The sequence below is a fragment of the Ictalurus punctatus genome, chromosome 3, assembly GCF_001660625.3.
Source record: "Ictalurus punctatus breed USDA103 chromosome 3, Coco_2.0, whole genome shotgun sequence".
Classification (NCBI taxonomy): Eukaryota; Metazoa; Chordata; class Actinopteri; order Siluriformes; family Ictaluridae; genus Ictalurus; species Ictalurus punctatus.
Genome location: NC_030418.2, coordinates 20,243,250 through 20,265,570, shown reverse-complemented (window position 1 = coordinate 20,265,570; position 22,321 = coordinate 20,243,250). Strand labels below are relative to the sequence as shown.

General features: G+C 38.2%; 1 protein-coding gene across 1 annotated transcript in view; it reads left to right on the top strand.

The window, feature by feature from the left end:
• The first annotated feature begins 3,005 nt into the window (after positions 1–3,005).
• The window catches only part of parga (poly (ADP-ribose) glycohydrolase a), a 36,303-nt gene continuing 16,987 nt past the window's right edge, over positions 3,006–22,321 (top strand). The window contains exons 1-9 of the mRNA XM_017464009.3: positions 3,006–3,628; positions 3,778–3,838; positions 3,939–4,583; positions 4,698–4,800; positions 7,973–8,095; positions 8,237–8,311; positions 9,074–9,148; positions 16,935–17,027; positions 20,287–20,441. Of these exons, the coding sequence (XP_017319498.1) occupies positions 3,550–3,628; positions 3,778–3,838; positions 3,939–4,583; positions 4,698–4,800; positions 7,973–8,095; positions 8,237–8,311; positions 9,074–9,148; positions 16,935–17,027; positions 20,287–20,441 (1,409 nt within the window). The 5' untranslated portion in view covers positions 3,006–3,549. The remainder of the gene's footprint in view (positions 3,629–3,777; positions 3,839–3,938; positions 4,584–4,697; positions 4,801–7,972; positions 8,096–8,236; positions 8,312–9,073; positions 9,149–16,934; positions 17,028–20,286; positions 20,442–22,321) is intronic.

The following is a 22,321-nucleotide window of genomic DNA, read 5'->3' as shown; positions in this document are numbered from 1 at the left end:
GTGACTCTATTGTGATCCCTTTTCATTCACATTCAGTCTTTCTGATCACACTTCTTTATCCAAGGGAATACACATTTCAGACAGGATACAGCTGTGCAGTTGCTCAATGATTCAGTAGTGTTCAATTTGAACTCACAACCTACTGTTCATTAACCCAGACCCTTAATCAACTGACCTAGTAGACTTGTAGGGGAAGTGTACAAGTGTAGTGGAGCTGATCAGTTATCAGGATAAATGGAAATTAATGAATAATGCACAGACACAAAAAGCACAATAATGATAATCATGGCTCTCAAGTCTCATGCATTTCAACCAGTTCACACGCTCACACGTCACACTTTGTATTTCTCACGTTGAGAAGTAAGGAATAACTTACTATATATCCCGCTATATACAATTAATGTACGAGGCGCAGGAATACGGAGGGAATTTTTCTACAGAGTTATACAGAGTTAAGTGTCACCTACCAGCCAATCAGAAATTAGAATTGGTTGTTTCCGGGTAAATTACGTGATCCCGCTGCAAGCACATAAGTAGACGTACGCGTTAAGTAGAGCTCGTCTTTTGTAATCTTGTGTGCTCCAACCAGACATTGCACCGCACTTCCGGTATTGTAAAAAAAATAATAATAATAATAAATAAGTAAATTACATATATGAGGGAAGAGTTTCTAGGGGTGCCTTTGAGCTCCAGGCCCATCTACTCTTCGAATCACACCCGATTTCCTAAGGCAGCCGCCTGCAAGAAGCCAAACCCCTTTGAGATTCTCATCCTTTTTAAGAAGAACATCCCCTGTTAGAAGACAACACCTGTGAGGAGGCAGTCTCCTATAAGCCCAACCGCTGTGAGGAGGCTATCTCCTGTAAGAAGACCATCCAATTCGACAAGCCCACCCCCTTCTGTTACTCCTGTGTCCCATCCTCACGTCAATGTCAGCTTAACTGCCTTTCTCTCTGGTCGGCCTTATGTTGTAGGCCACATTTTGATTCCCGTCCAGAGGAGGAGGAGGGATGGAGAGGATTTGAATCCTGCTGAGGAGGAGGAGGAATATATCAGGAGGCCCGTCCGAATCTGTTCTAGTTTAATTGCATTATACATGAGAGAGCTGTAATCTTAAAAACCTGGGATTCATCACCTCACACTCACCACCTCACACCCCCACCTCGTAGTCACCACCTCGTCATAAAATGTGTAGTAAGTATCAGTGGTAAGTATTTAACACCTAGATTCCAGCATTAGTCTTTTATTATTATTATTATTATTGTTGTTGTTGTTGTTGTTGATATTATTATTATTATTATTATTATTATCATCATCATCATTATTGTTATTTTATTTGTGCTTAGTATTTCACCTGTTGGCTCTTGCAGTAGTGGTTTTTTTATTATTATTATTTGTTATTTGTATTTAACCCCTAGACTACAGCATTAGTCTTTTTTTTTATAATGTACAATTAACAATGTATATTTAATAATTCAATAATGTTAATTACATTTATATGGATAATATGCGTAGGTTAGTCAAATTAATATGGTATATTCATGTAAATATGTATTTATTTATATAAGTTTTAAAGATTAAGTAGTTTACTATAAAGCAGTAACACACAACAAACAAAAGTCTAATAATAATAATAAATACTAATAATCTGCTTATACCATAGCAATTTGACAACCAGAACAATGTTTAATTTATCAATGAACAAACCCTCACACAATTTAATGGTTTATAGTTCTGAAAGTGTAACCGAGACTCCTTCCATAAATCCATCCATCCATCCATCCATCTTTTATACGCTTATCCTTCCTTCAGGGTCATGGGGAACCTGGAGCCTATCCCAGGGAGCATTGGGCACAAGGCGGGGTACACCCCGGACAGAGTGCCAGTCCATCGCAGGGCACAATCACATACACACTCACAATCACAATCACAATCACAATCACAATCACATGACACTTTGGTCATGCCAATCAGCCTACCATGCATGTCTTTGGACTGGGGAGGAAACCGGAGTACCCGGAGGAAACCCCCCGCAGTACAGGGAGAACATGCAAACTCCACACACGGAGTTTATACATACATACATACATATATACATATATATATATTTTTTTTTCTTCCCCTCGCTTGGGCCCCAAGTGCACATGGACCCCTGGGCCCATGCCCATAATGGATAATCCGGCCCAGCCCCTACCCCTGTCATCAAGGCATCAAAATGTGCACTTACAACACAAAACATCATTAATAAGCTGAAATGTGTACACACACACACACACACACACACACACACACACACACACACACACACACACACACATACACACACAGCTTGGCATACATGCTCAGGGCAAGTTCTGCAATCCTACTGTATGTTTTTAGTATGTACATTGAGCACTGCTGTTCAGTTGGCTCATTTGGGGCCAAATTTCTTTTTATTTTTTATTTTTTTTATATATATTTGTATGTTTGAAATATATAAAACAATTTGTTTTATTTGGATTTTTATTTTGGATTTTATTTTATCGAATGTCCACTGTCAAGCCAACATTATGCCAGTGTCATCAGATTTACCAATTGTTATCATTTCAATTTGTGCTGGTCAACTATAAACAATAGTTAAAATTGAACTGCTAGCAAAAACTTGAGAGAATTGGTTGTGGCCGAGGGGCCGCTGCTGCAAGTATGAGTGGCTCCTCCCTTAACAGATAATCTCCACTCCAAAATTTTGGTAAAACGTGAGAGCCCTGATATTAATGCAGTACAATAATAATGTTCACTCTATTTGTCTATAATAGTTTATAGTGCCTTTCTGATTTTTATATACATTTTAGGAAATAAAACCGCAAGGTTAGGATATCTTCCCATCACTTAATGCTTCAGGTGACATGTTTTATTTTAGTTATTTACGACACAACCATCTCTACATACGGCAGAACGCACTGCTACGGTTGTGTCCTTCAAGTCCCGCCCACTGTGTGAAATTGCGGCTTTGATTGGTTGCTCTGGTCTCTGCCGTAAACGAGTGTTGAAAGACTGAAAGTAAAACGGTGCTGCATACGGCAGAGGCCGTTTTGGATTGTTTTCGCTGCAGTCCGAGACATAATAGGAAACTATTTGGATGCAGCTGGTGTTTCGTTCATTAGAATGCACTTGGGACGTGTGCACAATATAATACAACTTGTATGAGGATTTCTGCTCGGTTCTGTCTGAGCTAGCAGTTTAGCGAGTTTAGCTAACTAGCTGCTTAGCTTAATATGCAAACGCTTGGCTGCTATCGCTGCTACAGTAGAGCGAACCTCTGAGGGCTGAAGAGATTTTTCAAACGTGGTTCGCATTGCTGTCAGTGTACTAGCACAACATTATTACTTCAGTGTTTAAGTTAAATTTACGTGTGGTGCTAAAAAGTTATCTAGCGAGCTAACTGAGCACGAGTTGTAAAATTACTAAAAAAAAAAAATACTAGGAGTTGTACTAGCAACAGTTTGATGAATTGCTGCAGAAAATATCAGGTTACCGATAGACAAACTATAACTAGTCGGCCATGAGAGAATGAGCGCTTTACAGAATGAGAAAAGGCTGAGACTGGAAGCTGACTGTCACTCAGAGAGTTTCACTGGAACACACCGAGGTTGGATAAAGTCTTCTGGTTGACCTGTTTAGCTTGTCTCTTAACTTGTGTCTGCTTGTTCCTGCGTCTCACTGTGGTCTCATTTGCAGTACGTTGTGTTTTTCAATGTGTTTAGACCGAATTCAGTATATTTGAACTTTGCACTTTAGGTAGTTTGTCCACCAATGTACTAACACCAAATATGGATGAAACCAGGATGGAAGTAAACAGGTAAACGTCTCCATTTTACCTCGATATGGGCTTCTCGAGTCGATTGATTTGAATTCATTTCATCCTTTTCTGTGAGATTTGATGCCTGTTATTTCCACAGCAATATCACTGGTGATGTGAAGGTCGAAAACTCGAGAAGTGATCCTCATGCATCATTTGAGTGCAACAAGACAGATGCTTGTCAGTTGAAAGAAAATGACAAGCGTTTTGATGTATCCCAAAGGCAAAATGCTCCAGGTGACCAAAAATCACAGGAAACTCCAGGAAGCTCCAACACAGAGGCGATGTATGGACCGAGTTCTCCAAATAGCATTGTCCATGATAATGCCGTCATCGAGATGAAGCCCAAGGTTGAAGAGACTGCTCTTGTGTCTAACTCGACAGATGCTAATCTTAGCGGGGTAGCAAGTGTTTGTATGGAAAAGGCAAAGCTGGATCTCAGTTTATCTCAGAACACAAGTGCTGATGTAGAGATGCTGAGCCCAGAGAGCCCAACCTGCAAATCCTTGGTATATAACAGCTCAGGGGAAAGGCAGAATCCTTGCACAGAGGCACCTCAGGCACCTTGTGCTAAATCTTCATCTTCTGAGGAGTCCACTAAGGTCATTGACCCTAGAGCTGGACCTGGAACTGTCTGTGGTCCTGACGTGACAGCCATGGAGACGGAAAATCCTGACATTCCCGTCTCTGGTGGAAATTCGTCTGTGGCAAATGAAGACTCCAGCGGCAGCCAGTCACAATCAAGGTATACATACAGACACAACAAAGTCTTTTCTTAGTTTACACATAATCATCATTTGATTTAACGTCATGTTTTACTTCCTGACCCGGTGCTGGTGACTTTGCCACATGTTGACAGGAAGTGGTTGGGAACTCCTATAGAGGAGCTGAGGAGGATGCCAATGTGTGCTCAGGCCCTACCCCCACTCAGGGCAACAGAAAATCACAAAGTGCTCATCAGGGTAAGTTCTCTACATCCATACTAGTAGTACACACCTGGGCAAAAAACCCACAAAAAAAATGGGCCATTCCCAAAATGGCAAAATATTAAGCTTTTAATATCTTAACAACAAATCATTGGTCAGGAAATTAGCAAGAATTGGGCAGTGGTGGCTCTGGCAGTGGTGGCTCGGTGGTTAAAGGCTCTGCGTTATTGATCAGAAGGTCAGGAGTTCACGCTTCAGCACTATCAAGCTACCACTGTTGGGCTCTTGTGCAAGGCCCCCAATTAACCCTTAATTGCCCAGTTGTATAAATGAGAGCAATGTAAAGGGCGTCTGCCAAATGCCATTAATGTAAATGTAAATTAAACAAATGCACTCCTGAGAGCTCCTGTGCCACCATTTGCTCTTTTACTTTTGCTGCAGTGAACTGTTTGGGGTAAAAGCTAAAAACAGGGAAATTCACTTACATAGTCGTCTTTTACGCAAAGGTAAAATCAAAATAATTATTAAAATGTTTTATATAAAATTCAAGTTAACACACATCTGGGTGTACACAATTTAAATGAATAAAAACAAATACATTTAATTGAATTTTTAAATGTATTTAATTTTTATTTTTTTAAATTAATTAAAATTGTGTTCACCTAAACAGGTTTTAGCTTGAATTAGCTTGGAAAAACTGTCTGCAGATTTGCCTAAAAGGCTTAAACATTTAAAGAAATCATAGGGAAAAGCTACCCCATACTAATTTACTTTATCTGTTTGTTTAATTCTTGCCAATTTTCTGACGAGTGATTTGTTGACCATTAAAAGCTTAATATTTTGCCATTTTTGTCCCATTTTTTTGCCCAGGGGTGTAGGTGTTATAATAACACTTCATCTGGTTGCAATTTTTTATTTTTTTGGATAGGTATAGATTTTGTAACGCTTTCTTTGACATGAGAAAACTACTTCTTGTACATAATCCACACAAAATGAGATGTGACACATTGGAAGACCGAACAACATGAAAAAGTAAATAAAGAATGTGCATTTCTATTGCAGTCTTAAAATCTCTACCTAATTAGATTTTTGAATTATTGCTGGATTTTTTATTTATTTATTTTTCTTGTCTTCTCTTCCATCCAAAGCAATGAGCGTTGAAATTGATGTGGTGATGAAGAAATATTTTCAAAATGTCCTAATGACCATAGTCCATGATCTTAATGGTGGCAATGAAACGGAAATGACTGCATTTGTTAGCAAAGGTTCTACCTTTTATCATTTCAGAAATAAGAAACATGGAGCATGTTTGATTTCTCGCTTGGTTTTTTTTTTGTTTTATTAAAAATATTAAAATATCGTTTGAGATGGAAAAAAAATACATACGTTTTAATAGATGTCAGAATTGTTTCATTGTTCAGCATGTATGGAGGAGGTGTATATTTTTATAGGCACTCATGACGAAGCAGTTCGTTTGACTTTTAATGTTTGTTTAAATGCATGTATCTATTAGCTCTTTGGTTCTGTAAAAATGTTTGTCCTCGGTCAATAAATATGCTCTATGTAAAACTGGAGAGACATCACATTATAGTGTGATGTACAAGGATACTGCGCATTTTAAAGTACAGCATAATCTTTTTTTTTTTTTTTGTCCATGCCACTCATTAATAATCACTACTGTGCTGGCTTTTGCCTGAGCCCTTGGGCACTCTTGTCAGTTTGGGTCTGATCATACACGACACGCTTTATACTCGCACACTACAGAATGTAAGTGTGTGAGCTGAAGCAATGACTTTGACTTCTGCACTTCCTTGTTTTAAATCTGCTTTCATATTTGCATGTTTCTCCTACAGGTTCAGACAAACACAAGGTTATGTGTGTGTTATCAAAATGGTTGCTAATGTGTTAGTGACTATGATGGATGAGCTCGCTACAAAATGACTGCAGTTTAGAAAGAGGAACCTTCAGCCACATGCACATGCCTAGCTTTTATCTGTGCTGCAGGCTTCCCAGTAGGATCTGTTCAAAACGTGTATAACTACTTTCTTAGAATAACTGAAACTTGTCTGAACGCAAAAGGAGCTTAGTTCATTTTTCAAACAATAGAACAAGGGGGTATACATTTTGTTTTAAGGCAAGTATAGGTTCACATATACACATTCATTGATTGTTGTTTAAATTACAGTCCTCCATCCATTTCTCCCAGTATGTTAGAAAGTCTCATAATATAAGTCAGTTCTTCCATATTGAATATTTCTTAACAATTTCTACTCATTCTCCAAGTAAGGGATGTCCTGCTTATACCAATGTCTGGTAATACTCTTCTTACATGCTACACTTAATATATTAGCAAGATATATACATCTCTTCTCAACACACAGTGTGTTAGTGTGTTAGTTCCAAGATACAATGTTGAGAAATCTCTCGGTATTTCATATCCTAAAATCATTTTCATGTCTAACAAAACCATGTCCCAGAAAGGTAATATTTTGGGCAAAACCTGAATCCACGAAGATGGGCAACATCAACATGCCCACACCTCCTCTAGCATAGTTGTGGTGTTACTTGTTTGCTTTTAATTTTGGGTGTAATGAAAATGTAAACTCCCTGCATCCCCGTGAACTGGTAATTGTATATTATGTCTTGCAAGCAAAGTACCATTCTTCATTTGGAATTTCTTCGCCTGATTCTCTTTCCCATTTCTTCTTAATATAGCTAGAGGTACTTTTTCTATTCTCTATTATGGCCCGATAGAGAGAAGAGAAGAGGTTATTCTGGGATTATTCTTTGTGTAGGAGTCAATTATCAGCTCTATTAGTTTATCCAATTCCGTACTACTCTCTTTTTTTTAAACTCCCTTTCAAAATTGACCCGTATTTGTAAATACAGATAGAACTCACTTAGGCAGGCTAGTCCTATCGCCAGAATCATGAACACTGGGCTGTGTCCCAAATCACGAACCATTGTTCACCATTACATCATCATTGGTGTCCTTAATATTTAGGCGCACTTTTGCTTGGAACACGTTCTTGAATTCTTGTTGAATTACATAGTATACTTGCAGTAACACTTTCGTACCAAAAAATTTCAAACGCTTACACCCTGTGCATCTTTAATAATTCATATAGATGTTGCGCATCATCATCGGTTTACAGTCCAGAATAAACTAGGACACTGAATTCTACGTTTATCTTTCATTGTTTTACAGACTGACCTGCTCAAAGAAGGCGAGGTCCCTGTTCCATACCCCAACAAGTTCCGAGATGCCTGGGATGATATGACTGTAAAGATGCCCTGCTCAGAAAAGAACCTTTTTCCTATGGAGAATGAGGTAAGTTTTACCTTCACGCTGAGCACAACTCCAAAGAAGTAGTGTATAAGTCTAGATTAGATTATTAACAGCACATCTATGAGAGAGACAGCTGATTTAAGGTGGACATGAGTGCTGACCTCAGTTTCTGTGTTGTTTCAGGATGGAGTGCAGAGTCGGTGGGAGCTCATTATTTCAGCCTTGGAAACCGAATGCAAAAGTTCACTGGATATTCGGGTAGGTTTTAAGGATGTAAATTTATGTAGTTCTTGTGAATGTTTTTTATAGTAACATTACCAATGGACATTTATACACAATACCAGTTTGAGTTCTGAGTTGGAGTATATATATATATATATATATTTTTTTTTTCTTTTTTTTTTTTTTTCTTTCCCTGAGCTCATATGATACACAGCTTCATAACAATACCCATCAATCCTGTGTATTAATGATAGATTTAAAGCACTTAACAGTGAAATGCAATCCGTTTGAAAACTGTTTAGATGCAATATTGCATGCATGCAGTTCTTCAGGGTGTCCCAAAAGTCTCCATATATAGGGGACTATGTTTGCCAGCATCACGCTGGTTGTGCCTTCGTTAGTGGATGTTTGTGGATGTCATGCAGTAAAGCATTAAGGAAGAAAGGGTAAGAGAGAAATGTGCAGTTTGTTATTTAATTATTGAATAATTATTTGTATAATAGCAGTGAAGAAAACATGCACATGGTATCAGACATTCCAGATGCAGAGAAGACTATCAATTGAGTCACCATTGCCTCCTTTCGAAGTACTTTTTTGATCACCAGAAGATGGCGACATTGTTACAGCATGTTTGGTTGTGGGGATTTTAAGTTGAAGTTAGATTTTATGGTTGCTTCTCTTTTCCGCTGTCTTTTTATTGCATCTGTTCATTTCCATTTTTATTGTTCAGTGTCTGTGAATGTTTATTGTTTTAGCATTAAAAACTACCTTTGTTAAAATAATCTTTATCACTTACAGGAAGCAATATTGACGTACAACACAGCACACGCAAAGAGATGGGACTTCACAGCTCTGAATTTTCTCTGCACTGATGTAAGTTACAGCCTGCTTCTTGGTGATTTATCTGTGTAAGTGCACTAAACGTCCTGGCTGCAGGATTGCTTTGTCATGTAGCAAAAAAATATACATTTTTCAGTTCAAAGCTGCTGTTCTCTTCCAGAAAGTCTACTAAGATTTATTGATGGATGTGTAAGGGATAATCCATAGCTAGGTGTGCATTACAGGATTTTAATGCGCGACATGGAGGCAAAGAACCACCTGATGTGAAGTGCTTATACCATGGTCACTTGGCCGCATTGACTAGTTAAAGCTGACTGAAAGGATAAAAATAATGTTTCATTTTTGTTAGTTAATTATTTAACAGGTTGTTAGAGCCAGAATTCTGTCCACTCTAAATCAAACACAGAGGTAAAGTAGTGTGATAACATTACATTTATCTGAATGAATTATAATATATGGTTATTAGAGAGAGAGAGAGAGAGAGAGAGAATGTGTGTGTGTGTCTATACAAATAATGAAACGGTGAGTTTAACTACTGTATGCATCTGTAACTGTATGTTACTATGGTTACAGTTGTTTAGAGGTAGTGCATTAATTTAGAACGGTGATTAAGCTGACTGGAACTACTTGTGCATGTAATAGTTTGAACCTTCCAGCCATTCAGAATTTAGTATCCAGACAGACCATGATATATATACAGTATATATGTATACAGCTGTAATCAAAATTATTCAACTCCCATTGCAAATCAGGTTTATAAATCAAAATTTACAGCCTTTCAGCTGTTTGCAGTGAACAAATCAAACAAAAGCAATTGAAATAGTTCAACACAATGAATGCTTCAAGTGGTTTCCCCAAATTCAACTGAAAATATAAATAATGATTTCTCCAGTTTCAAAATTATTCAACCCCTTCATGGCAAGCATCTTTAGTACTTATTAGAGCACCCCTTAACTGTTATGACCTGCTGAAAACGAGATGCACAGCCAGACACCAGCTTCTGGCAGCGTTTCTGAGGAATCTTAGCCCATTCCTCATGAGCAATGGCCTGCAGTTCAGTAATATTCTTGGGTTTGTGTGCTGTAACCATCTTCTTCAAATCCAACCAGAGATTTTCGATAGGGTTCAAGTCAGGTGACTGTGATGGCCCTGTACAATTTTCCAGGACGACTTCTGCAACAAAGCCTTGGTGGTATTTGAGGTATGCTTGGGATCATTGTCCTGTTGGAAGATCCAATGACGCCCAAGCTTCAGCTTCCTCACAGGTGGCATGAAGTTTTCTTCTAGGATTTCCTGATACTTCAGGTTTCCAGTGCCAGAGGATGCAAAGCAGCCCCAGAGCATCACCGAGCCACCACTATGCTTGACTGTGGACATGGTGTTCTTTCTTCATTCTGCTTCCTCCAGACATACCACTGATCCATCGTGCTGGAAAGTTACAGTTTTGTTTCATCGCTCCACAGAACGTCTTGTAGATCTAGCGTGGACACTTTCTGCGTTTACTACGCGCCTTACTCTGCTCACTGAAACCTCAGTGCCAGTTGCCACCAAGTCTTGCTGCAGGTCTTTTGCAGGCACTTGCGGATTTTTCACAACTTACCTTCTCAGAAATCCGGTTGCAGCCGTTTTTTCTGTCCTGTCCAGGTATTTCATGCACTTTCTCTCCTAGGCAGTTCAGGTATTTCATGTGTTCCAGTTCAAGCACACCTGGTGCAACTAATGAAGCCCTTGATTAGTTATATCAGGTGTGCTTGAGAGAACACCTGTTTTGCATATTTGTGCTGTTGTGAGGGATTCTATTCAGGGGGTTAAATAATTTTGAGACTGGAGAAATCATTATAATTTGCATTTTCAGTTGAATTTGGGGAAACCACTTGAAGCATTCGTTGTGTTGAACTATTTCAATTGCTTTTGTTTGATTTGTTCATTGCAAACATCTGAAAGTCTGTAAATTTGGACAATAAACCTCATTTGCAATGGGGGTTGCATAATTTTGATTGCAACTGTATATGTATAGTCAGCCACAAAATACTTATACAGTGACCTCGTATCTCTGTAATTGTATATTTGTAGTATTGTTCATGACTGAAATTTTAATTTATTCAGATTATTTTCATCATTTTCATTTAATAGCGCTACTGGAAAATGAATCAGGATCACTTTTATTTTCGCAGTACTCCCTACATTTAGCAGATACGTGAGCTAAAAATATGGGCACTTATACTTAGCGAGATGAAGTATAATTCAAGTATACAGATAATGCAGTACCGTAACCTGAAAATGACTTACAGAAAGAAAAACAAAAATAATGCTTAATTGGTGCTGTCACAAAGAATACAGTGAAGTGTGAGTTTCATCGTCTATGGAGCTAACAGATTCGTGGAGCAGACAGATGAAGAAGTTTATGTAATGTGCTCCTAAAGAGTGCCTCTGATGAACTTTCTGTATGCCGTTAATTTAGTGCCACAGTTAAAGGCCATTGCTTTGTTCAGTCATAGTGACGGCGCAGTTTAGCCTGAGAGTGGCTGCACACTCAGCAGTCTGTGTCTGGCCCTTCTGGAGCCTGCTCCCTGGAGGCCCAGTGGCATCAAGCACCAACCAATTAACACAGAGGTGGGCATTCAGTGTGACGAGCAACAGCTGGCAGGAGAGAGGCTCCCTGTTTACCTGCTTACTGTCAGTAAACACATTCAACAGATGGATTTTAGGCTCACTTTGATAATGGCACCTTAATAAATAAGGATTAATACTGAAGCTAAACATGCACAGATAGACCTGAACTTTTAGACAATTAACCATAGCTGATTAATTTTAAATCGTAATCTCCTTCTGAGTTTCTGTCCTCCTATTGATAAATTATTTTTAAGCATAAGTATATATAAGTATTTAAATCATATATAAAAAGTACTGTACAAAATAAAATTTTATTGAATTTAATTGAAAGTACCCAGACTGTTTTAGGACAGCCCTAAATGAATTGGTTTCTCAAAGCAAAAACTGATTATGCTTTGAATTAATTCTCAAAATTCAGCATTAGGATGCAGTCAGCTTAAACAACATTTTTTGTGATGTGAATTATTCTCCCCTGTAGTGTAAGTGGAAGGTGGTGAATTATGCCACAACTTAGACTAATAGTCAAAAGCCATTTCTTTTGCCAGCCAGTTATTTTCATTAATCAAGTCGTGGGTGTCTGCCAAGAGTTTGGCATTTCTCCTTCCTGCTTTAATAATTTTACCGGCAACTGCCATCATTGCGTAGCTCAATAGCTGGCTATGTTATTTTATGGCACATTAATTAAAGTGGGCCATTAAATCTACAAGGAGCCTAATCAAAACCTTTAGCAAAGTGGAGTTTATTCTAATGAAGTATGTCTTTTTAAGTTCAGTTTACCAAGGAGTTTAATACGATTTGGGTCACAACAGATTCTGAGCCTATCCCAGGAACGCTGAGCATGACATGGGAATACACTTTGGATGGGACGCCAGTCCGTTGCAGGAAATCATACACATGCACATTGACACACTCATTCATGTCTATGGGTAATTTTAGTATATCCAGTCCACTTATTAGCATGTTTTTGGGAAGTAGGAGGAAACTGAAAAACCCAGAGGAAATCCACTGCACCAAATGAGTTATTCTTTCCATTTCCTGTATTATGTCTTTGCTTACTATTTGTCATTGTGGAGTGTAAATAACCGGTTACACTAAAGTGTAGCCAAACCATTTATATTCTTGAATGATGTTTCTGTCTGTTGCACCTAACATTCATTGCTTGGACTGTTTTCACTGCTTTCCTAAATGGACTAGTTCAGAAGTCTCTGATTGTGGCTTTCACAGCCAGGGCAGTGTATGTGCTTTCTGTCTTTCCTTTCTCTTTTTCTGAAACCACTAAATGCCTCACGTCATCTTTCCTGTAATTCTGCTTGTATATCATTGGTTTTCTGTCAACAACAAAGTTCTCAGATTTAGCTTCATCTTCATTTAATCAACAGAGGGCACTAGCATCTCAGATTAGAAAGCTGGAACTTGTTCTAATGCTTTTGTGAAAGAAAACCTGATTGTTCCCCAAATAATAGGTTTTTGTTTTGTTTTGTTTTGTTTTTTTGTATTTTTAGACTGTTTTGATATTGTTTCAGTGAAACAGAGATCCATTTTAGTGTATGTTGAAACGCTTAAATAGGGATCCTTTTTACAAATGCAAATGCCACACCCTACACCTTACTCTGAAGCTTAAAGTCCTTGATTAAATTTAGAGCAATTCAACATGTCTCAAATACAAGGACTGTGGGAAGGGTCTTTGATTGACAACCCACGTGTAATGGCAATGGAAAGAAGCAAAAATACAAATGAGGACCTGTCTTGCAAAATTGTTGTGAAAGCGTGGCTGAAATGGAAGTGTCACTGAGGTGGTTTCTGATAAATGTCAGCATTGCCTGCTCTGACGAAAGCCTAACATAAAGCATTTATATGAATACTTTTCACACTATTTTCTTTCTTACTGGGATTTCTTATCTGAATTTCACTGCGCCATGCTTTAGAGAAACGAGTTAAGTAAATGGTAATTTGACTGTCAGACTCTTTCTGAAACCACCCATGCCACAGGAACACCTATTAAGATGTGGCTTCCCTTCGACCTCAGCTACATTTCTCAGTGGTGTAGTGTGAAGGGGGTAGAGATGAGAAGCGTGTTAGTCTTGCCAGTTCTCTAAGCTGCATGGGCAGAATGTAGAAATGAGGATGCTTTGATTTAGAAAGCTCTAACTCTTGCTACTTCAGCAGCGTTGCGTTCGCCCTGTCAGCCAACCAAATTCATTATGCCCAGAGGAGCATTTTATGATGTCAGCTGGGTCATTACTTATGACAGTGTTTAGTCAGGCCTTCTTTGCAGCCATATAAATGCTTCTTGGCAAAAATGTCAGTCAGTGATTCTTGTCCAGAAGTTCCCTTTAGCCTGTTAGCCATTCCCGTCTGTTCCAGGAGTCCCATTTAATCAGCCAAGCATGCCCAGTAACCTTGATGAAACGAGGCTGTTAACTGATCACAGTGACCATCGCAGTCGATATGTTTGTAAATAAGTGCTCTGTAAATCATTGAGGAAAAAACAGCATCGTTTTCATTTTTGCAGAAATCACATATGACTGCTGAGCCAGCTAGTGCTGCTCGACATCCCTCAAACCGGGAGTGGTTATAGCAAATGAGTGCTATTTGTTTCTCTCACTCTCTCTCTCTCTGTGTGTGTGTGTGTGTGTGTGTGTGTGTGTGTGTGTGTGTGGGTGGGTGGTTGACTTTATTTTAGTTGTGGCAAAAGTGAACTGAGAGCTTTCCAAAGCCCACTCTTCTTATTTCCACTCCAGTGATGTCATTCCCCATTGGGGGTCTGTTTGATATTGAACCGTAACGTTTCTGTAACCTCTGTTCATGAGATCTTTATTTGCTACAGTCTCCACAGATATGAAAGGACTCTGATATTGTTCTTCAGTCTTTTTTTTTCCCCTAAGAGGTTGCTTTTATTTGAGAGAGCTTTTAAATTCACAAAAATGCAATATCAGGTTAACTTTTTTATTTATTTATTTATTTTAATGCCAGGACAGAGCTTGTGATTACAACTTGGTTATAATAGCATGCATAGCATTTACCAATAATGTTTTATACTATGCTGGCTTTCTGTTTGTTTTTAATCCATTTACAGCATAGTGTAAGAGTGATTTATACTTTAGCCAGTATATAAGTAATGAAACGTATGTGACGGATACATTTCTTTTCATTTCAGCATTGCATAGTAAGTTATAGTGATTTACGTAGTAGTTCAGCATCCATTCAGGCTCACAATTGGACTAGAGGCTATGCTGGCAGGAATATGCCCTGAATAGCTCACCAGTGAATTGAAGGTTATTAGACACACACATATATTATATATATTGCTGTGTGTGTGTGTGTGTGTGTATATGTGTATATATGTTAGTCTTATTCCAAAATGGATTAAATTGATTATTTTCCTCAGAATTCTCAAACAATACCCCATAATGACAATGTGAAAGAAGTTTGTTTGAAATCTTTACAAATTTATTAAAAATAAAAAACAAAAAAAGCACATGAACATAAGTATTCACAGCCTTTGCTCAATACTTTGGTGAAGCACCTTTGGCACCAATTACAGCCTCAAGTCTTTTTGAGTATGATGCTACAAGCTTAGCACACCTATTTTTGGGCAGTTTCTCACATTTTTCTTTGCAGGACCTCTCAAGCTCCATTAGGTTTGATTGGGAGCGTTGGTGCACAGCCATTTTCAGATCTCTCCAGAGATGTTCAATCAGGTTCAAGTCTGGGCTCTGGCTGGGCCACTCAAGGACATTCACAGAGTTGTCCTGTAGCCACTCCTTTGTTATCTTGGCTGTGTGCTTAGGGTCGTTGTCCTGTTGGAAGATGAACCTTCGCCCCAGTCTGAGGTCCAGAGCGGTCTGGAGCAGATTTTCATCAAGGATGTCTCTGTACATTGCTGCATTCATCTTTCCCTCAATCCTGACTAGTCTCCCAGTTCCTGCTACTGAAAAACATCCCCACAACATGATGCTTCCGCCACGATGCTTCATTGTAGGGATGGTATTGGCCAGGCGATGACCGGTGCCTCCAGGCATGACGCTTGCTTCAGGCCATCAGACCAGAGAATTTTGTTTCTCATGGTCTGAGAGTCCTTCAGGTGCCTTTTGGCAAACTCCAGCTGGGCTTTCGTGCCTCTTACTGAGGAGTGGCTTCCGTCTGGCCACTCTAGCATACAGACCTGATTGGTGGAGTGCTGCAGAGATGGTTGTTCTTCTGGAAGGTTCTCCTCTCCCCTGATCGCTCAGTTTGGCCGGGCGGCCAGCTCTAGGTAGAGTCCTGCTGGTTCCAAACTTCTTCCATTTATGGATGATGGAGGTCACTGTGCTCATTGGGACCTTTAATGCTGCAGAAATGTTTCTGTACCTTTCCCCAGATCTGTGCCTTGATACAATCCTGTCTCGGAGGTCTACGGACAATTCCTTGGACTTCATAGCTTGGTTTGTGCTCTGACATGCATTGTTAACTGTGGGACCTTATATAGACAGGTGTGTGCCTTTCCAAATCATGTCCAATCAACTGAATAACCACAGGTCGACTCCAGTTAGGTTGTAGAAACATCTCAAGGATGATCAGTAGAAACAGGATGCACCTGAGCTCAATTTTGAGTGTCATGGCAAAGGTTGTGAATACTTATGTACATGTGCTTTTTTTTTTTGTTTTTTATTTTTAATAAATTTGCAAAGATTTCAAACAAACTTCTTTCACGTTGTCATTATGGGGTATTGTCTGTCGAATTTTGAGGAAAATAATTAATTTAATCCATTTTGGAATAAGGCTTTAACATAACAAAATGTGGAAAAAGTGAAGCGCTATGAATACTTTCCGGATGCACTGTATGTATGTATGTGTGTGTGTGTGTGTGTGTGTGTGTGTGTGTGTGTGTATATATATATATGTGTGTGTGTGTGTGTGTGTGTGTGATATAAATAAAATTAAATACTCTATATGATTTTATCTACTCTGTTAAGTCAGTCAGGTTAGTCTTTCAGGGTGAGACTTTGAAGAAGACACTTGCCCTTTCATAAGAGTGCAGTGATGTATGTTTGTGTACTCTTCCACACATACTGTCAGTGTCTGTAAAAACATTTAGATTTCGTATTTGTCCATTAGTTCCTTCAGTTTTATGGTTTAAATTCACTCAAAGTTGAGCAATTACTCTTAGGCTCTTGTAACCAGTACAGTTAATACAGCTTGTAAACCCTTACTTTGTCATCCACAGGGCCTGGAACACACCGAGGCACAGTATCTGTTTAATGTTATATTGCCAAAGATGGTAACATTAGCCCTGAGTGCTCCCAAAGTTTGTACCCAGGTAAGTCCCATACACATGCACTTTAGGGTAGGATACTGTAGTTACTGTATTTACACACTCTCTTTCATTATTAAAAAGACGATGCTTGATACACAGACAGTTGGATGAAAGTGCTGGCAGGCATGTGTGTGTGCGGCTGTTCTGTTAACAGGCTCTAAGGGCTGCTGGGTGAAGGAGGTGGTTAGTGAAGTGCTCTGCCTCATCTGCACTAGCCTCATTAGGACCAGAGCTAATGGAGGTCAAAGGAAACCATCCAGCACCTGCTTTGCTACCATGAGGCTTAAAAACTGCTTCCTGAGAATTATTTGCCAGCTGTTTCCAAAACCAAGCATGCATTTTATAGTGGTGTTTTTAATTTGACCTTTATTATATACTGCTTTATAAATGTCTTTTAAATATTGTAGAAAATTTACATTTGTGATCCCCAATATAAGAAATAGTCTGTCCAGGACTTTTCTTTTTCGCTCATACCCTAAACAAACATCGTGTTTGCTAGATGGTGTAACACAGTACCTATGTCTGACTGTTTAGCATTCCAAATACCCGCATCTGTATTCAGATTTAAACTTGACGGGGGAGTAACCTACTGGGGCAAAAAAACAGAGGTAGAAATGTCAGCACTGTGAATTCTGGCTCTGAGAGTTCCTCAACTTCAGCTATATCACTTGCGTTCATAACTGGACTTAGAATAATTGGTGTCATCGAGAGATGTGTGCGGGAGGTGTTTTTGTACCTTCCTGCAATATTTTACTAAGTTTAGTTCTGTTTAATTTAGCTGAAGTTAGTTCTGTTTCCCCAAAATATAAACAAACTAGTAGCCTAATTTAAAAGACTGAGACCCTGACCATGCTGTTATTAAGGTGCTGTAAATCATTCTGCATTGTCACACATTCATGTTAATCGATGCGATCTTTGTCCAGTACAGTGCTGTGTATATCTCATACTACATAGTTTTAGATCTTCAAATGAAATACAACATAAAATAAAGGCAACCTGAGTACACACACAATACAGTTATTATTTATTTATTGATTGATTGATTTATTGGAGCCAAAAAAGTTATCCATCACCTATAAACAGTGTGAAAAACTAAATGTCCCCTTAAATTTAAAATCTGGTTGTGCCACCTTTAGCAGCAATAACTGCAACCAAACTCTTCTGATAACTGCAGTTCAGTCTTTCACTTACTTCTAGGACTAGGATTTACTCCTATGCTTTGGATCATTGTCTTGCTGCATAATTCAGTTGCGCTCGAGTTTCAACTTATGGACTGAAGACCAGACATTCTCCTTTCACAAATTCTGGTAGAGAGCAGAGTTCAATTATTTCCCTCAATTATTGCAAGTTGCCCAGGTCCTGAAGCAGTAAAGCAACCCCACACCATCACACTTCCACCACCATGCTTGACTGTAGGTATGATGTTCTTTTTGTGGAATTCTGTGTTTGGTTTACACCAGATGTTACGAGACCCTGTCTTCCAGTTCATCATGTATCATCCAGTTCTGACTCGTCAGTCTACAGAACATTCTCCCTCCCTCCATGTGTTTTGCAAGATTCAGATGAGCCTTAACATTCTTCTGGGTTAGCAGTGGTTTTCATCTCGCCACTCCTCCAGGGATGCCATTTTTGCCCAGTGTCTTTCCGATAGTGGAGTCATGCTCTATAACCTTTATTGATGCAAGAGAGTCCTGTAGGTCCTTTGATGTTGTCCTTGGCTATTTGTGAATTGCTGGACAAGTCGCTGTAGTCTTGGAGGAATTTTGGAAGGTTGGCCACTTCTGGGAAGGTTCACTACTGTGCTGAGTTTTTCCATTTGGAGATAATGACTCTCACTGTGGTCCTTTGGAGTCCCAGAGCCTTTGAAATAGCTTTGTAACCCTTCCCAGTCTGATCACCTTCTTCCTCATCATTTCTGGAATTTCTTCTAATTTTGGCATAGTGTGTTACTGGGTAAGACCTTTTAACCAACTTCATGCTGTTGAAAAAGTTATATTTCAGTGTTGATTTGATTGAAAATGGATTGCAGTAATCTGACCTGGTTGTGTCTAGTTGAACCCCATTATGAACACAGTTTCATTTATTTGGGGAGTTAGTAACTATGGGGGCAAATACATTTGGGTTTGGATAACACTTTTGATTCAATAAATAGCATTTATCATTTAAAAACTGTGTTTTGTGTTTATTCAGGATGCCTTTGTTTTATCATAGATTTTGTTTTATTTTCTGAAACAGTTTAGTATATGAGACACAAAAACGGAAGAAATAAGCAAATAAGTTTTCACAGCACTGTATCTGACTGCTCACTCTTAAACATGAAAGTAAAAACCTTTGGCTCATGAGTCTTTTTTTTTTTTTAATCTGTACTGGGATCCTGTCGGATCCCAGTACAGATTCACATCTCTACTCTAAACCAGATGCCCTGTGAACCTTTCTAAAGGCAAACTTTCTATTTAAAAAAAAAAAAAACAAAGCGTGTGCCTGCTATTCTCATCAGTATTTGTATACATTTAGAACACATTCTGTTCATTCTGAATAATACTTTTAAGTATCATATATCACATGCCATCACATAAATCTATTACATCTCGAATGTTTTGGCCTTAACAGGAGTGAGAGCTGACCGCAACAGATCAGTAGTAATACCGCTTCTTCTCTATAGAGTTTATAGGGATACACAGGCAGTTTCTGAGGCTTCAAGGCAGGGGTTATGCTCCTTATTTCTTCTTATATGTACACATTGGCTTTGTCTAGCTTCCATCATAGTATAGAGCACATACACAATATATCTAATCTACTGTATATCTGGAACAATGAAATTATCCCAACTTTCTGTTTTAAGCCATAAGACAGTTATAGATGTATGCAAATAATTTTAGTTATAAACCGGAAGATCATCTCCTTTATTACTTGCTCTATATTCATACTATAGAAAGGTGTATAAATCTGGCCATCTGGAACGTCAAGTATTTTTTAGTTTAAAAGGGAAAACTCTTGGGCCTCTCTGGATAAGATGCACTTTATGTACTGGTTATTAATGCTTCTATTGATTAGTCATGTGTGTTGGCCTTAAGAGGGTCTTTAAGTCCGTTCAGGGAAGATGAATAGCGCTTGATGCCTGCTGCTGGCTTATGGTAAAATTCAGCAGGGTGCTGTAATTACTCCTGGCCATTTGCTTAATGTAATTCCACCATCCTGTTTGGTCAGTTGCTAAACTAATTACGTTTTCCTCCCTCTCTCTGTCTCCTTCCCATTTTTGCAGCCAATCCCCCTGCTTAAGCAGAACATGAATCAGTCCCTGACTCTGTCCCAGGAACAAATTGCCTGCTTGCTGGCCAACGCCTTCTTCTGTACGTTCCCCAGGCGCAACTCACGCAAGTCTGAGTACTACAACTACCCTGAGATTAATTTCTACAGGTAACTCACTGTTTCTTATCATTACTCAAGGCATCATTGCTCTTGAAAGCTCTTATATATTGGAAGGTACAGATATTGATCTTAGAAGACGTTTAGCTTGCTCGCACATTTCGTGGTTTCTCATCACAGAGACTTACTCTCACAATTTACCTCAATATATAAACTCATAAACACTTCGAAGTGGTCCATATTTTTGTGTATTTCAGCTCATTTAAAGAGAAAGTGTAACTCACACTGATTTACGGTGCAGAATATTGCTCACTCATTCATTCACACTGACAATTTAATTAGAGTTTACCAGATCCAGACTGCCTAAATACCCATTTCCTGTGTTTGTGCAGCTATGTGGCAATTGCTTGGGGAATATTTAAATTGAATTTAAACTTAAATATTCAGGGTTTTTTGTTTTTTTTTTTTTTTACTTTTGATATATTTTGACTTAAATATTAATAGTTATTTTCCATAAGAGGGCAGTAACGATTAACTTCAAGCTTCATGCATGAAGACTAATTAATCTGTCTGAGGAAAGAAATATTTTATTCATAGAGAACATATAGTAAAGTTTCTTTTTAAAATCAGCAGCAGGGTAAGTAGTAGGACAGCAAGCCTGTGGTGGTGTCACATGTTCAAACCACTACATTTGCTACACTTTTTATTTGCTGCTCTTTTTTTGTGCTCTGAAAAGAGCCGTTGAGGTGTCATGATAATTATTTTTTAATATAGCATGTACATGAATTAGTATATTGAGGCCACGAGTTAATATAATATAAATTAAGTATATTGTGGCCACAACCTATTGTGTAATTTGAGTCTACGACTTAATATGTTGTGAGAACGTCATAATTAATATGTGGCCTTCAGTTATTTGGTGGGAACAGGTGAAAAATTCTATTCACTTTGAGAATGCAGGTGACTTCAGTGTGCTCAATCCAAGATTGAAGTGTAATATTATTAGTCATTTCCATGCAGCACATTGTGTACAATGAAATTAAATACATCTCGAGAGACCTAAATTGTGACTGTAATATAAGAAGCTTATCTCGAAGCCTAAATATAGAGATGGCAACATACCACTTTTTCTTTTCTGGTACCGATAATGAAACCTTGAGCATCAGTCGATACTGATACCCATCCGGTACTTCTTTAAGAACTACTAAGCTTTCATTTGTAAAATAAAATAAAATTTCACAGTTAAAATTTCAAACTAAAATCAGTTACATTGTAAATATAATAAGTATAATAAAAAGTCTAATAAAACCAATCTTAACAAAAGATTTGTTTGTTTGTTTGTAAACATTTCCAGTTAGATAAATTTTATTTTCCAAATCCAATTCCAGTCTTTTTGTTTGTTTGTTACAGCATCCGATATCCGATATGTTTTCTCTGAAATCCGATACATTATTTCTTTGCTGGTGTACTGGGAATCAGATCAGTGCCATCTTACCAAAATATATAATCTTGTTGGCTCAGTATTAAAAAAAAAATCTATCTATCTATCTATATATATATCTATATCTATATATCTATCTATATATATATATATATATATATATATATATATATATATATATATATATATATATATATAAATTAATATTATTAAGACTCATGGCCACACCTTATTCAAAAATAACCACCATGGAGTGGCTCAGTAGCTCTGCATTTGGGGGTTTTCTCACTGTTTTTCTGCTTGTAGGTGGAATTTGTAAAGGGTCTTTTCTGTCTCATTCTACAGCTGTATATTAAGCTACTCTAGGATCTTGGTTCATTAAAAGCAAACTAAAACACAGTGATGTGTTACTGAGATCTATACCGTGCACAAACATCTTTTTTTTTTTTTTTTGAGACTTTACTGTATTTCTCCATGAAACATTCCACAG